This window comes from Carassius auratus, chromosome 31, assembly GCF_003368295.1.
Source record: "Carassius auratus strain Wakin chromosome 31, ASM336829v1, whole genome shotgun sequence".
NCBI lineage: Eukaryota > Metazoa > Chordata > Actinopteri > Cypriniformes > Cyprinidae > Carassius > Carassius auratus.
The window spans coordinates 27126667-27144669 of NC_039273.1; the positions used below are offsets into that span (position 1 = coordinate 27126667).

The following is an 18003-nucleotide window of genomic DNA, read 5'->3' on the forward strand; positions in this document are numbered from 1 at the left end:
TTCTAGCTACAATAACCTATTTTGATTTTCTCTCGTTTGCAAGTGCATATTGGCTTAATCTCTTTCCAGTGTTTTCATTCATCATCCAGAACTTTGATGACCTTGAATGAACTTTTTCGAGACAAGTGTTTGGTGACAGATGACACGAAAGCAGTCTCTTATGTTTTCTAACTGTTTCACTGGCAGCTGAACGGCAATGCACCAGCTGCTGTTCTTTGATCCACTCAGCATGAATTAGACTTCAACCACAACCTCAAATGGGGTCCCTTCTTAAAAGCATATTTGGATATGTATAGCAGAAACTTATACTGAACTATTTTTGTGTGATAGCAAGTGATGTCTAAATGACTAAAGTATTCAGTTAAAATTGAGAAAACCTACACATAGGAATTGTAAAGAATTCTTGAGGATATATAAAGAGTTCTAACTTCCAATTCTTGTTATGGTTTCTTAACAGTTCCTGTTTTTTTGTACTATTAAGGAATAAATAAATGCAATCCAAATAACTGGCCTTATACAGTATATATAGGCTATAAAACAATCCAATATTAAAAAAAAAACAAATGTGTTAAAATAGTCCATTCATTATTTTATAAAATTCTAATGAAAAAGCATAATAAATTCACCAAAAAGAGTCAAAGTATTAGAGTAAATTGTTTGGAAGACAGATTATATTGGCTTCATTGTGTGTTTTTGATTTACTAAAAATAATGTGGCTCAGAGTGATTGGTTCAAGAATTAGACTACACTAGTAGTGCTATATGTTTGTGAATCACAAAAAAAAAAAAAAAAATTCCATACAGAGTCATTCTATCAGAAACTGGATTAATGTAGGTTGTGCTGTAGGTAACACTTTAGAATAAGGTTCCATTAGTTAAAGCTGCGGTAGGGAACTTTTGACGCTCTAGCGGTTAATAAACAGAACTGCTTGCGTCTTGCGGAAGGACATCGTAGCCGGAACTACTTCTCTCTGTTTATGTCTATGAAGAATCACAAAGGTACTGGGTTACTCCGCCGCGGTATCCCCGAAGCAATCTTAAATAGTCCGAATATAAACACTTATTATAGGTGCACCCTAGTGATTCAGGACAAGCTAAAAACACGGTCATGGTGTACTCGCTTATTATATACATTTTTCTACATTTTGAACACAAACAAAGTTATGGACCGCAGCTCTGATTGGTTGATTTCTTACCAGGAGCGGTCTGTAACGGCAAAAGGCAATAGGACCACTTGGAGGAGCCAGAGGAGCTTGATTTTTTTCACAGATTATCTGTCTCATATTCTACTGTCAGGACATAATGACAGGTTTAACAAATATGTAAAAAATATTTTTTTTATAAAAGTTCCCTACAGCACCTTTAATGTGAATTAACTACTTTCGTTAACATGAACTAAGCAAGAACAATCCTTCTACAGCATTTATAAGTCTTAGTTCATGTTAATTTCAACATTTACTAATGCATTATTTAAATCAAAAGTTGTGCTTGTTAACATTAGTTAATGCACTGTGAATTACCATGACCTAACAATGAATAACTGTATTTTCATTAACTAACATTAACGAAGATGAATAAATACAGTAATAAATGTATTCATTGTTTGTTCATGTTAATTAATACATTAACTAACATTAACTAATGGAACCTTATTCTAAAGTGTTACCTGTGCTGTATGTTTTTGATTCACTAAAATTAACCATTTCAGAGTGATTCATTTGGGAATTGGACTACGCTGGATGCGCTCTATTTTGGTTCACTAAAAAGACCAGACTTTGACTCGTTCCTTTGGAAATCAGACTACACTGGTCACACTGTATGTTTTTGATTCACTAAAAAGAACCAAAGAGTTGTTCAGGGATCACTGGCTAGACACATTTAAAAAACAAACAAACAAAACAAAATAAATGATCTTTTAGAGTCAATAACCATAATCTTGGTACCTTTTTCAGGTGAAGAGTCACCATCTTCATCAGCCACCACTGTTGTCTCATCTCCACCTGCGTCAGAACTAACTACAGGTGCTGTTACTATAATATCATCATCATCAGCAGCAGCAGCATCATCATCATCATCATCCTCAACCCTTATCTGTTCCTCTCCCTCCTCTTTTCCCTCTTGCTCCTGCTCCTCCTTATCTGCAACATCATCGGCTAGCTCAGGCTCCTCAAAAACACCCTCAACTTCACGTGTTATATCTTTCTCAGAGTCAGCGTCTATCAGTCCATTACCAGTCTCATCTTCAAGACCGTCTTCTGTAACCTCACCATGATCGTCAGGTAGCTCTTTTATCATCTTATCATCATGGTCATCAGTAGCGCTTAAGCCATCTTGTGAGTCAGCTAAATCAGCCACTGCATTATCAGCTTTAGCAGCACTCTCCTCTATGGTTGTTAATAGCTTTGAATCAGCTTTAAGAAGTATAGATTCCTCACCAGTTTCTTGCACTTTAACATCAGCGACTGTAGCACCAGCATCAGCTATAATACCAACAGCTATGGCGATATCAGCCTCTTGGGCCTCATCGGCAACATCTTTTTCCTCGCTTTGGTCATCTTTTTGGTCATCATCTTTGTCATCAGCAGGAGTATCTTTTTTTCTTTTCTCGGTTTCTTTAGAAGTGACTTCTGCAGTTTCTTCTTTCTCCTCATCAGAATCAGCAGGGATCGGAGTATCTTTCTTCTTGACAGCAGGAGCAGCAGCAGCAGCAGCTTCCTCTTCATGTTCTTCTTCCTGCTCAGCATCAGCCTCCTCTTCCTCCTTTTCTTTGTCCTCCTCCTTCTGCACAACTTCTGCTGCTGCTTCCTCCTCTTCATCTTCTTTTTCTTCCTCATTATGAGCATCAGCTTCCTCATTCTCCTTTTTTTCAGCCTCCTCTTTTCTCTTTTCCTCCACCACTGCTTCCTTTGCTAATTCCTCCTCCTCTTCTTCCTCCTCTACGATCTCCTCATCACTTTCTTCTACCTCTTCTTCCTCTTCATCCCCATATTCTTCTTCTTCTTCCTCCTCCTCTTCAAGAGCAAGCACCTCATCTTCCTCTTCCTCCTCATAATCCCCTTCGTCTTCTAACATCTCCTTGGCCCATATCTCTGCAACTATATCATTAGGTTTTCAGAAATATCAGTGTAATGGATCAAGCCGTAATGGATAACATATAATAAGACTTATATATTGCAAATTAGTGTTTAACTCTGACATAATCCCTTCAGTGTGCAAATGATTGATTGATAAAGGAGTACATCAATCATAACTTGATGAGACCTCATAATGATATTCAGTACTTGGCAGAATTACAAATGTTTGTATATTTTAGTCAGTGTCTGTTAAAGTAGGCATGAAACTGAAATTGTGGTTATCTTTTCTTACCTGTTGTAACATATGTGACAGTTTTGAATTCCTAGTAACAGCTTAATGAGGTCTTCAAAATGCTCAAATAATAATCATAAAAATAATTTTAGTGTATAGTGTAAACACATCTTTATATATCTATAGAGTATGTAGTAATTATGCATTTTTGAAGACCAACCTGGTTTCCTTGACATTGGCTTTTGGATTATTGCAGAAATTAAGCTCCGTGACCAACAAAAGTTTATGATTCTTACATATATATATATAAATATATATTTTCTCAAAGTTTGAGTTGGAGTAGTTTGCAAGAGTACTATGAACACAGTGAAGCTTTAAAAGTGGACTAGTGAATTGAAGATTTCTTTTCTGTTTGGGATGATGACGTTTAATGTTCCTGACAACTTCTGTTGTCCCATTCAGCCAGTCCTTTTTCAAGACAAAAAGCTTTCAAGTAAAAGCTTTAAAAATCACATGGGGGTATTACTGATGTATTTTACGTCATACAATAAAAGCTTGTGTTATCCACAGACCTTATGTCAGGCATTTGAACAAAAATCAACTTAGAAAACTCACTGACTTCAGGGTGATTGAACCAGAAGGGCTAAAATGCTAACTGGTTTCCGGGTTTTTGTCTATAAAAGTACAGCACATAATCTGTGGTTATTTAAAAAATATGTCCCGCCCTAATTTCCTCTTTCCACACAGGAAGGAAAATGGTCTTTACCCATATCATAATATCTTTACAAGGTTATTTGAACATTTTACAATAACAGGCATTGTAAAGGGGCAGTTCACAGCATCTGAAATTACTGTGTTGCTGCACGGTGTATAGCATCCTCTTAGAATAATAATTACAATATATCATAGTCCTCCAGTGACATTGCCTATATGTCCCCCGTATATATAAATTTATATATATAAATTTGTCACCCGTATAATCAAATACAGACTTTTAGTATATATATGTCACAAACATTTGCATAAGCTGAAACTAATAATGTTGTTTAGATGCTTTCTGATTGCATTAGCTTTGCCATTTAGAGGTGGCTTAATGATCATTTCATGAAGATGTTAATGGACTAATACATGCAGCTTTATGGAACACTGATTAGCATGGGAGCACAATTAGGGTGTGTGAAAACAAAGGAAAATGATTATGAATGGCACTGAATGTAACAGCGCAATCAATGACTGCTTAGTGCCCATTCTCCACAAAATACTCTAATGCTTGCCCTCCTAATGCAACTGTAATATAAATATGTTAATTACAGATACAAGCAAATGGTTATCTGTTATGCTGATAGTTTATGTGTTCTCTAATGAATGCAATCTCATCAAGCGCTCATCAAGACACAAACCTTTTTTCCTCGGTGGCAAGAATTCTCCTAGAGGAGAGAGACACAGAACATGAGAAAAACTGATTAAGTTAGTTGGATAATGTGAGGTTTAATGCACGGTACAAAAATGCAATTGTTGATATGGCACAGTGACTGTAAGTCAGAGATGCTCAATCCAGGGCCTGCTAGCCAAAGTTGGCATTTCTTATTTGTCTAGGCTACATGATCAAAGTGAAGCACAGAGTTTGATACTAACCTTTTTTCCTCACAAAATGACGCTCACCTAAATCGGTAAAAGAGGAAGGAAGACAAAAGACAGTGTTAGAGAAGAACCTACAAAATAGATCTTTTGAAACATTGATGAGAGTTGCATAAATTATAAATGTGGCTCAGAGATGGGAAAAGGCTTGTCTGCGATCCACAGCATTTTATTCCCATATCCCTGAAGGTCTTCTATAAAATAGAAAAAGGGCATGCCAACACCAGTACACACACAGTGTTTTTTTTTTTTTTTTGCAATCTTTGTCTTTCACACTTACATATTTAATTTGCATGCAGATAACAGGTTTAAATCTAAATAATTGTGAAGCTACCTTTATGCCTGGTAATGCTTTTGCATGTGTACAATTCAAATGATTAATTAATCAGCTTGTTTGTCTGTTTGATTTGATCTGGCGAGCCTGTTTTACTCAGTCTGATACAAAAATACATCTGTATTTATCTATATTATATTTCTAATTTACAGAAAAGATTATGAAATTGCTTTACGTTTTGAATATCTGTGCTATTTTCATAAATTCCCATTACTGTATATGTATAGCCTACTGTCAAATCTAGTAAATCAGGTTGTGCACCATTCATAACTGACACTGAAATGCCACATATATGGAAATGCATATTGTATTGAACTGATAATTTGAACACATCATTTTCCAGAATGCATAATTTAAATTGCAATTCAGTGAATTACTCTTCCTGTCATTCCTGTCAACTTTTGAATTGGAAGGGAGTCAATTATTTAATTAAGAATTTTGCACAAACCTGCTCCTGACCCTGAAGTTCTTTCTTGACCTCATTGCAAGTGCATAAAAACAATACATCAGGGTCATACAATAATATTAAATGACAAGGATTTGTTTGTAACTCTGTAACTCTGTAAGGCTGTTGGCCTATCTCCGCTCCCGGTAAGAAACAACCAATCAGAGCTGCGGTCCGTAACTTTTTTTTTGTGTGCAAAGTATACAAAATGTATATAATAAGTGAGTACACCATGAATCCATTTTCCAAACCGTGTTTTTAGCCGTTCCTGAATCACTAGGGTACACCTATAATAAGTGTTTATATTCGGACTATTTTAGATTGCTTCGGGGGTACCGCGGCGGAGTAACCCAGTTCCTTTGTGATTCTTCATAGACATAAACAGAGAGAAGTAGTTCCGGCTACAATGTTCTTCCGCAAGACGCAAGCAGTTCTGTTTATCAACCGCTAGAGCGTCAAAATATAACCAACTGCAGCTTTAAGAGTTTACTTTAAGCTCATGAGTTGGAACTTGAATTAAACAGACCACACTCCACAGGATGTTGAAACAGAACAATATATTGATGACTCACTGTCGGAAAAACATTTTACCTCACAGTATTTAATAAGCTAATCTTGTCCTATTTCTGTCAGCCGTTTGCAATCAAAACTAGGGAGTCACATGAATCATTCGAATCAAACTTATGAAACAGTTCTCATTAATGAATCGTTTAGAGGATTTAACAAATGATCTGAATGGGTTCACGATTCAAAGTGAATCATTTACTTCACTCACGTACTAAAGCGTCTGAAGCAGCTTATCCTGCCTCAAGCAGGGAATAGGTCTACTAAAGTGCACAGGGAGCCAAAATAATCTATCATCCTATCGTTGGCAGCAATTTAAAAGACTTGATTAAGTTCAACACCTGCACTAGGAGCTTGTGAATGACTCGTACCTCAGATAAATACATTAAACAAGTTTCAAAACGGTGGCCTACCAAGACACTGCGATTGGCTGTCTGGGCATTAAAGAAGCTATGAAATGCCACTGGTAATGGGAAGTTATGCATTTGTTATATATAAATAAATAACAGTGTAAATGTATAATCTGTGTGTACATAGTGTTGTTAGAAGTTTGTATAAGCTAATTTGCATTCTTGCCTCTTTTTTTTCTTTTCTTTTTTGCCAGATGATATATCCCACTTAAGATTCTGTTGGTATGTGAGGTAACCATCAATTTGAAAAGCATTCATTGATAACTGGAGCTGCTGAAGCAATGTGGAAGTCAATCCACATGCATTTATTTTAAATGACTACCTCAAGGTGACTTTTATGAGGAATCTTAGTCAAGCGCGTTATTGGTTCAACAATCTTGGCAATGTCACTATTGTGTCTCTTTGCTTTGAGCTCTCTTTATGAATGTTTCTGAAAATTTCACTGTACATATGTGTACGTACTTTGTCCTCTGACAGCTCCATAAACATTTATTTCTGCTGTATTTCGACTAGGAAGATTCCAAACTCATGTGCTATAATGTTACTAAATGTAGTAATGTAAATCATGTAGCTCTTCATGTTTGTCTAATTATGAGTCTTGAGCAGATGTGGGAGTTTATTAATTGATTACTGTTCTGTGGTCACTGGTACTTAGCCAGACAGTAAATGACATTAAAATGTGGGTTCATAACTTCATAAGACATATTTAATCTTCATAGCATAGGCTTTATTTATCTTTGGAGATTTTGATTGAAGATTAAGGCTTATATTTGCCTATAATAAAAGTGTCAGTTTTAATGGCAGCATTGTTTGCTATTCTACGAGTCTACTGTACCATCCTTTATGGGTACTTTTGGATAGTCTTGTAACAGATGTGAAACATTTTCAAGGTGATAATGTATCAGAATATAGATTGCTTGAAATAAAATATTGCCACAAAAATGATCCATGATATTATTTAATCCCTTTGGGAAACCATTTAAAGCATGTTTTGTTTTTTGTTTTTTTTTCTGTAGAAGGAGGAAAACGTGACCTTAAAAGCCAGCTCAGATTTCTAATAAGACCTATTAGTACACACGGCTCGTCATCAAACCACTGTGGGTTAGTCTGTGGTTTCTGAGATGCTGTTGATATTACACTAAACACTTTGTTATGGAATCGTGCTGTTAATGTTGAATGGAGGCTACAAGTTACTATACCTTCCTCCTCCTCCTCTTCCGGGGCTAGCAAATTAGTCATAAAAGTCAAGGTTGATGTTATCCAATCAGTAGAGTCTTCCATGGCTTCACTCACTGTCTTCATGGGATCAGGGCTGATGTGCTGAATACCTCCTAAAAGCATGTTTTAGACAGGGCATCTTAAGACACGTTTCAATGCATTCAACATACGTTCACTCAAACCTCTCTTTAAACCAGCTCTAACAACAGAGAAAACCTCAAACCTTTCACAGTCTTTTGAATCTCAATGCTCAAAACCACTCAAAAATATTTATCTCTATATCATACAGTGCAAAAATAATTACTAACAAAATACACTAAATGGCCAAAAGTATGTGAAAAGTGAATGCTTTAACCATTTGTGGTTTCAAAATCATTGACAGTTTGTTCACTTGTTATGTATATATATATATATATATATATATATATATATATATATATATATACAGTTGTCCACATACGTTTACATACCCCTTGCAGAATATGCAAAATGGTCATATTTGTTGCTAAATGGATGGATAATGAAAATTTACAAAGTTTTGTTAGTTGTTCACGAGTCCCTTGTTTGTCCTGAACATTTCAACTGTCTGTTGCTCTTCAGAAAAATCCTCTCCTGCACATACTTTGGTTTTCCAGCATATTTGACCACTTTCCAGCAGTCAAACTGAGGGCAATTGAGGGACTCATACATAAGAATTACAAAAGGTCAAAACATTTATTGATGCTCAAGAAGGCAACACAATGCATTAAGAGCCGGAGGGTGATTCTCTCAATTGTCCTTAGTTTGAAAAGATGGATTTCAAAATCATGCAGTCACTGCTGAAAAAGCGGTGAAATATGCAGAAGATGCTGGACAACCAAAGAATGTGCAGGAGCTGGGGATTTTTCAGAAGAACAACAGGCAGTTAAACTCCAGGAAATGACACACAGTATTAAGATCCAAGGGTATGTAGACTTTTGAATGGTGTCATCTTTATAAATTCAGTTTTATTTTGTCTTGTGGAGTACAGTATATAAACATCTGTAATGTGAAATAACTTATTCATGACAGTATTAAATAAAAAATAACATGCAGTTTTCATGATCCCTCTTATTTTGTTAAAATTATGAACATTTTGCATCATATTCTGCAAGGGGTATGTAAACTTATGTGCACAACTGTATGTGTGTGTGTGTGTGTGTGTGTGTGTGTGTATATATATATATATATGTTTATTTGCTTCTCTATACAGATATATCTTGCTCTTACAGTGAATAGATAGTAGAAATTAAAAATTATTTATGTATTAAATGTAAAAACATTGGAAAATGTAGAGTTTTCTAGTTGCAATAGCCAAATAATTGTATCAGAAGCAGGTGTTATAATGTATATACTTTTGTCAATGTACTGCATGCTGCTTTTGTTTTCAGATTATCAGTGTATCATTCCTGAATGGCATCTTCAGTAAGACCACCTAATGATTGCAGTGTAAAATTCTGCACTGAAAAAGGCTGAACATCCACATAAAACAAGCTAGGTGTATGCTTGCATATGCCGATACAAATATAAATGCCAAGTCAGAAAAACGTGTTTTCATTTAGGGAGACTCTTGAGTTTTCCTGCTTTCCACTGCTCTTTGACAGGAATACTCATATTTCACACATCATCATGAAGTGCCTGTCTGGTTGCAGTTATTAGCAGGCAAACAGCATGACCCGAGTTATAGCCATTTTACCAGATGTTTACTACCCCATTAGAATAAATTAGTATTTGATTATAGAATATTCTGGCTGCCAGCTATTTGTAGCCATTATAAAATTCTCAAGAATGTGTTAAAATCAGCTTGTGAATTTACATTAGATGTGCAGTAAAGCTATTTTAGTTTCAAAACATTGTAAATCTAAAAAGTCTATTAGGTTGATATTGCTTAATCATAATTCATTATATCAGTTGTTGAAATTTGTTATTTCTTTCAATGTAAGTAATTAAATAGGTGTTTAAAAACCAGGCAAACAGAAGTCTCACCATTGATTGCAATGTTTTTCTGCCGAATCGACATGTGAATTACTTATTTTTTTCCAAATTAAATTGGGAAAGGAGTCAATATTTTAGGGCCAATGAAAATTGCACACATCACATTTATAGATCTACAAATACATTCACCTTGACATTGTAAAGGGTTTATATCTCTTAAGAATGCTGCTGGAAGATGCTGTTCTGGATGACTGAATTAAATTTACAGTTAATTAGTTTTTTTTCTAGTCACATTTTTAATACCTTACAATGACCTTGCTTTAGTCATTTAAATAACAACTTCAAATGTTTTGCCTACCAAGACCACTACTGTATGTGTAAGATATAAGATGGCTTGCCTCTAAGGCTAGCTGCTTCCTTTAATGTTTTCCTGACATGGTGTGGCTGGGGTCCTGTAAGGATGAGAGACACAGAAGCAGAGGTGTGGGATAATAACACACACAAGGTTATATACACACATGCTCTCATTGGGTCGTCCTCACTGAACACGCTCCAAACTCTAGGCAGGATAATGTAGCCACCATTATAAATAAAACACAATACACTTATGGCACAAAATCACAGGGTAGGTGTGAAAAGAGACATGTCACAGAGATTACAAAAACACTTTCGGCTGACTGTAAATGAAACCACAAACATTAACATTGATGTAAGAGGCAGGATACATACGTGTGAATGTGTTACATAAGTCACTGTATTATATGGTCTCTTTTTTTTAGAGCATTTACTGGTTCATATCAAATGAAATTGTCACACTCTTTTCTTTATCACACATCTGCTTACGCCTGCATTGAAATTCAAGCCTCATAACGTTATTGTGACATCTCCTTTACCTAGAAATGCTAATGCAATACTGATGAATTCAGTGACATTGGTTTGATTAACTTTTTAACCTAGTTCATGGAAATTCATATTGCCGTCTAAGCGCTCACACTCAAAACTGAAAACATTTAAAAATTTTGGGTGCTTGAGTGTGACGTAAACTCACAGGAAAGGAAAATTACAATTGCGATTTTTTTTTAAACTTTTTTTTTTTATATATCTCTAGACAGTTATAAGAATACAATGAGAGAAAATTCAAACTTTTACTTATGTCTTCTGCTTCTCAAATGTGAAGACCCTGTAATCTCACACGTGACCCCTCTAGAGTTCTCAGCTGTGTTTCAAGATGATCAGATTTGCCAAGATGCCAAAATCTGCTATTTAAAATTAGACCAATAATCTAACATGCTTTATAACCACAATAATTATCTGTTTTTGTGTCACGTTTGTTTCAATCCTACAGAGAGAAAAAAAAAAGATAAATTGGATATCTATAAAAGATAATTCCAATAGACAGACCGTTTTCTCTGGGCAATGCTGCTGAACCATTGAAATCAAGAAAAGAGACACAAAGCCATGCAGATGAATGCTTAAATTAAGATACAGTGAGCTCAAACTGAATGAATGCCTTGATGTTTTTAACTTATCCTGAGGACAAAGTGCAGAGAGTTCAGAGCACAAATGTGCTGGTTTCTGTCTGATCTATGATGATAAAGGAACATGCCTGCTCTTTGTTTCAATGCAGAAATCTTTTTCTTAATCTGGATTCTTTCTTTCTTTCTTTCTTTCTTTCTTTCTTTCTTTCTTTCTTTCTTTTTAATCTGGATCCCTGCACATGGCATGCAGGAAAAAAAGTATAGATAGTATAAGATTCTATATTGTGTAGCCCAATTCTCCAGGCTTATATCTTCTTTAAGAGGGAAATTAAAGTATATATTCCTTATCTGCAACATAGAATAATTCTTTAATATTCTACTGGTGAAATATTATTGTTTTGCTCAATGCATTTAATGAAAAAAGAATTAAAATCATTGTGCATGGCAAAGAGGTGTTGCCGTTCAATACAGAACAGTTAATAAACGAAGTCACGCTTCAGTGCTTTCAAAGCATAGTTATCGATGTTAGAGTAAAATTAATTGATTGAAGATAATAATTTGAGGCTTATTGAAAGCAATATCGCAAAGTAGACGTCAACACATGGATGTTGAGTATCATAGGGTGGAATGGAGCAATTGGCACAAAGCTTATTGATGTCATGCTGGCTCAAATAAAATGATGGTTTTAAGTCTCTGAAATGATATACTGTGCACTTTTTGAGTTAAAAAGTCCAGTATATTTTTGCTTTGAGAATTTCAGATTCTTGTTAACATCACTGCAGCATGTGTATGATTTTTTTTAGGGCCATTTTGCACTTAGAATCAAAATGGTGTTCATCCCATTTATGTTATTTTATTCCTGATGAAAGTACTGTCGGAAGCATTGTTATGATGTCATACTGTTTTATGTCCCTCATAAAAGCCCATATGAAATGAGGTCTAAATTTATGATGTTTGTGATAAACTTAGCCTACATATTTTTAAATATAGGCTAATAAGTAAACAGATTTATTTGTCTCTTGAGCTGAAATTAGTTTCATGTTGCATTTCAATGCAATAAAATCCATAGGAGATTTGTTTTTTTATGGAAATGATTGAAGTAAATATAATATTCGATCTGAAACAAAGCACTGTGCAATCTGCTTTCAAAGTGAACTTAGTCCCAGAATTCATTTCACCAATACCACAAAGTCAAAGGTGTAGTGTCACACTGAATGGAATGCAAGACAATCTAGACTCTAGAGGAAGTGATGTTGTGTCCATGACAGATTACATGGTTCAGTAAATTTTGAGATGAGAGTGACAGTTGTTTCTTGTTTGCATGCAGGAAAACACACAAACGCACACACAACTGGCATTAGCACCGAACTGCAGGCAGAGAGACTTTACCAGGTTGTAAACCGGGGTCGTCACAGTATAATGTATGGGGTTTTTATTGGGTGGCAACAGGATAAGCATGGTGATGGACAGGATTGAAAAAGGAGGGAAACTTATTAGAAATAAGTAAATGTAAATGTGAAGCCTAATTTGGGGCAGTGCAATCATGTAGTGAACTACATGACATGAAAGTCTAATATTTCCTTTCTGAAATACTTGAAAAAATGGGTTTATGTGTTTGTGTTCTAAGACCTAGTGATGGAATGAATTGTGAATGAGATGTGTTCTCAATGACTGTAATAAATCCATCTAAACAATGACAATTTTATTAAACTATCTTACTATTTATTATGAAAGTTAATCACACTGAGAAGCAAATGGCTGCTGCTTCAAGCAATTCAGAACCAAAAACAGTCGTTCTATAATCTTCTTTTCGTCAGGAATGGATTGTAAAGTACTGAATCATCTGGTGGTAATACAAAGTAAAACGGTGTCTTACAAGGACTTTTCTCTGACTCCATGTGAATGCTGATAGCAGCCTGGCCAACAGAACACCCTATCTATCCTTGTCACTGTCAATGCTATCAGGAACCAGTCAATTTCCCTCCCTCCTGGTCTTAGAAGCCTCACAAGTTTGCTCTGTGGCACTGCTGATAAACTTCCAGCAAGAAAACAAGCTTGGTGCTTTATCAAATCATAAAAACTCATCCGCACATCCAACTCCTCATCTGAGTCATGTTTTACTTTAAGCTGAGAGTTAATAAATAATATAAACACCCCAATCATGTAAAAATTGACTTCTGCGCCCAAGCTACAATCTCTCAGGGACAACTGTACCAAAATAACTCCCCATCGAAGGGAATTAGACCAATATAAGAGCCCTGGACCTACCTTCAAGACCCTTGCTGTTGAGCAGGCCAAACATTATGACAGCCACGGTCGACCAGGTTACAACGAGAGCCAGCACGAGGATCCAGGCCACAGGAGAGCTGAATGTGGTGTACAGGTCATCAGTTAAGGTGCGTTTGGACGAACGTGTTTGATGTAGACTCACGTCATTCTTGATTTCGACTAGTGTAGTCATGGTGGTGGAGGACCGTGCTGTTAAGACAGATGGAGGTTTGGAAATGTATAAATGCAAACAAGACAGGTAAAAAATCTACATGGTTTCAAACTGGTTCAAGCTGGTTATTTACGGTTAATATCTTGTCCAGTTTCATACAGTAGTATTCACGGGTGGAGTTGACATCTTAGTTGTGTTAGAGCTTAGATGGTTAGAGTGTGAACCAATAACAAACCAGGTACAAAGAACAATTTAAATTAATAATTGACCATAAAAAAAAATTATGTCAGTTCCTCTATATGTTTTGGCTTTATTTGATCAAAATATTTATCACACAAATTGATTGTGTCACTTCAGGGGAACTACAATATACAACTCACGGGGAAATTTCATTCTGTCTTTGTCCTTCTTGGAGTTTGAAAGTGTTGGGCCTGATTGACTTCCATAACAGTAACAAAAACAGATGAAAATGTTCAAAATATCTATTCTGTTTTCCAGAAAAGAATGAAAGTCATACAATTTTGAAACAAAATGAGGTTAAGTAAATGCTGAGAAATTTTTGTGTGAACTACTTGAATGATTCAGATGATTGGCCACTCTTAACTACCATCTGTAAGGAATAAGGAATCTGCTGGTGATAGTTTACAAACAGTTTATTTTGTCTGTGTAGAGCATCTAAAGACAAAATGAAGAGTATTTGGTCTGCACACTTTCAACAGTGAGTAATTTATGTTTTATAAATGAGCCACAGTGGCTGCAACTTCAATTTCAACAGTATTTTGCTTTAAACAAAGCCTTGTTTTTTTTTTCATATATATATTTTGGCAATAGCATATTTTTTTCATACTTTTTTCTATGGAAGCTGCTTTTGATGCTCAGTGCTATTTAAAGAATCTGTCTAATGTATGCACATTCAACGCTATCTCATGACCAATTCGTACATATTTTACGAGGCGTCTAATTCGTAAGAATTTGTACGACCTCACTCGTACGATTTTATACGATTTGTCTAAACCCCAGTGATGGGTAGGTTTAGGGACGGAGTTAGGTGTAGGTCAATCGTACAAATTCATACAAATTGTGCAACTCGTAAAATACGTATAATTTGACAAAAATATTATGAATTTGTACGAATGTGGTCGTACAAATTCGTACGAATTAGCCACCTCATAAAATATGTACAAATTGCCGTGAGATCGGGTTGGCACATTAAGTTGTCTAGTTCTGTCACGTTTCTCACTCTTAGTGCAGACAGGACATAAGAGTTATAAAGACAAAGACAGCTAGACAGCAGATGAATGTTTGCTTTTTATCTTTATCAGTGCATTGCCTGACAGAGAGATTGAACTTGTTGTCTGTAGATAGGGCACACATCTGCAATTGCAATGTTTCATTGTTAAAACATCTCCAAGGCCACTAGAGGAATGCTGGCGATGTGTCATCTGTTGGCCAGAGCTCCTTTAAAAGCCCCTTTTCTAAATTGATATAAATTATTGCGGCAGCAAGAGAGTCCAAAAATACAGCAAATATAAACCTTATAATATGTGCTGCAAAGTTTACTAGACCATTTTATTAATCTTTGCCAATATTGTTGACTTAAGTCATCATAAATGATTGATTCTTGCACAGACCACTTTGATTGTGTTTACAGAAAAGTATTTGTGGATGATCCATTGTGAATCTGAGGCAAGATCAGGGCAGTGGTTCTTATTTATACTGGCCCTTTTGCTCAGAGGACTAGTGTTTTCTGCTACCTCTACTCTAGGCTCACAGATAATGATGTGCTCCTGTGTGGGGGGGTTTGATATACGTCACACACCAAAAGTGTTAGCTAAGAATTTAGGAGAAATTTTGGAGAAATTAGACATCCAATCCAAATGCTGACTCAATAATCATTTTCTGTAGAAACCATACGCTTAGCTGCATATGGTTTGGAGTTTTGCGGCATCTTTCTACGTGTTATCATGACTTCACCCTTGCAGATTGTCGAAGCTTCAGTGTCTGATTGTACAGAAACATATGATCACATGTAGTGTACACAGAAGGCCTAGACATGCGCAAATGCCACTTCAACTCTTGCTGTGTTGTAAACCCGAAAGGGGCACAAGAAATAAAAAATAATTCTCATTGCTTATTTCAATATAAGACCTTGTCCTCCTAAGATCCGTGTATGGATATCCATGGCAACTAATCCCAGGTTTGTAAATGAGAGATGTTGAGACAATGAAATCAGTAAAAAAAAAACACTCTGCAACGCTATTCCTTCAAGTGTCACTTTAAATATAATTTATTCAGGCTGATCTGAGAGTCGTTTCACAGTTTAATCAGAATATCAAATTTACTTTAAAGTCTTTGCAACATTTAGCCATTTCATACACGACTGGGGCTTATTTGAGATGGCCCTTGACGTCAGTAATTGGCTTTTTTTTTTTTGGAAACTCTATCTCAAGTCACTGATAATGACTTTAAAAAGATTTCTAACTTTTTAAACGCATTTCTTTCTTTTTTGTTTTGTTTGGGAACTGACAGAGTTTCAGTTTCTTGGGAAAACCTTTGAGAATACCGCACTTCTAAATCTAGAAGTTAAATGACAACTAGCAATGAAAATGTTCTGATACACTGAAACCTTCAGCTTTCAATGTGGACTGAAGCTTTTCAGTTTTGTAACTTTATTCCAAGTTTTCAAAGCATATGTTGTCGGTCACTGATAATCTTAACATCTGCCATTATTGAGAGAAATAGTGATAACTGATTTGTATATGAATCATTCTTTTGAATCAAATCTTTTCAGTGAGTGATTTATTCATGTTTTATGCTAGTCCAAATCTTAAACCAAAACCATTGACTTGTGATCTTGTTGCAATGACTTCAGAAGAATATACAAGTTGCATTGATCTCTTTTATGGTGAATTTATGTCCTTTTTGAAGATTTAATTGCAAGTGCATGAAAAAAATAGTGACTAATCTTTGTAATTTCTCTTTTTGTCTTCCACATAAGAAATAAAGTCAAATGGGTTAGGAACGGCATGAGGGTAAGTAAATTAGTTAATGAATTGTTTGAAATGTAAATGATTAAAAAAATGTGGGTCAACCATTGCTTTAAATATATTTCCTCTCTAGCTGATTGAACTGTTTTTCAGTTGATAAAACTACATTTAAAAAAAAAACTTACAAATCTGCAACAACATCAGAGGCCTACTTCAAAGGACTACAGATTCCCATAGAGCCATTTGATATGGTGTATTTTTAGCTGCTTTCAACCTCAAAATTCCCCTCCAAAGCAGATGGTTACTATCTAAGAGACAGTTAACTTGACTAAATGACTAAGTTAACTTAAAGATCTTGGATGTATGCTGCTAGTAGAGCAATTTACATAACATACACTAACATTTATTTGACTTATGCAACCTTATTGTTAAATACACTTAGAAATGTAACTGGAAAATGAAGTTGACAGTACCTTCCATCTCTCTCATGCACTAACAGGCTGAAAGCACAATCTCAAGAGTCAATTCCCCGGTCCGGAATAGTTTTCCAATCAAAAGCACCACAGTGACTTTCTGTGCCTTTCCTGTTAGAGTCCCAGTAAAACTTATGCTTGTGCCAGGGCCCCCTTGAAGGAAGCAAAAAGGGCACCTGTTGCTCAAAGTGGCATAGGAAAAAAACTATACACTTTCAGCTGGTGACAAAGTACCAGCAGGAAGGGGAAAAAGGCTAGGCAGTGTAAAGAGCAAATCAAGCCCTAGGTTGTCCTTATGTTTGTTACCAGCCCATGATGTGTGTGGGTCAGGAAAAATGGGAGAGAGTGGAGGACGGGTTTCAAGGTAACCTTATCTGTGACTGGACTGTGTGGTTTATTCTTAGAGTCCCCAGCAGCAACGGCATTATCTTTTGCCTCTTCACCCCTGAAGTGGAGCCAGGCTGTCATCAGGTGAGTGTGTGGGAGGCAACCACTCACATGAAAATGCATCTTTGAAATGTGCATTTTAATCCATTTTAGCAAAATGTTCTTCTAATTTGCATAATTAAATATTTCATGTTATGCATTAAAACCATAACATACTGCATACAGATTTCTTTCATGGAGATTTTTTTTAGCTAAAATTGAGAGGCAGTAGTAAATGAATGCATGTAAGAAACGGAGCCCGTGATATACTCAGGTTAAGCTGTTTGTGGTGGCTTGTTAAATATTCATGCAAATCAAGGGAAATCTTTTTC

At 35.7% G+C, this 18003-nt stretch overlaps 1 protein-coding gene across 7 annotated transcripts in view; it reads right to left on the minus strand.

Annotated features, from left to right (window-relative positions):
* The window catches only part of LOC113051016 (triadin-like), a 35801-nt gene extending 18234 nt beyond the window's left edge, over positions 1-17567 (minus strand). For 6 of the 7 annotated variants that reach the window (XM_026214594.1, XM_026214599.1, XM_026214597.1 and 3 more), the window contains exons 1-7: positions 17246-17567; positions 13614-13823; positions 10266-10319; positions 7896-8027; positions 4941-4967; positions 4706-4732; positions 1943-3094 (exon numbers count right to left, since the gene is read on the minus strand). In XM_026214594.1, coding sequence (XP_026070379.1) covers positions 1943-3094; positions 4706-4732; positions 4941-4967; positions 7896-8027; positions 10266-10319; positions 13614-13823; positions 17246-17261 — 1618 coding nt within the window. In that variant the 5' untranslated portion in view covers positions 17262-17567. The remainder of the gene's footprint in view (positions 1-1942; positions 3095-4705; positions 4733-4940; positions 4968-7895; positions 8028-10265; positions 10320-13613; positions 13824-17245) is intronic. The other variant, XM_026214598.1, reaches the window with a different exon arrangement.
* Between the last annotated feature and the right edge of the window lie 436 nt (positions 17568-18003).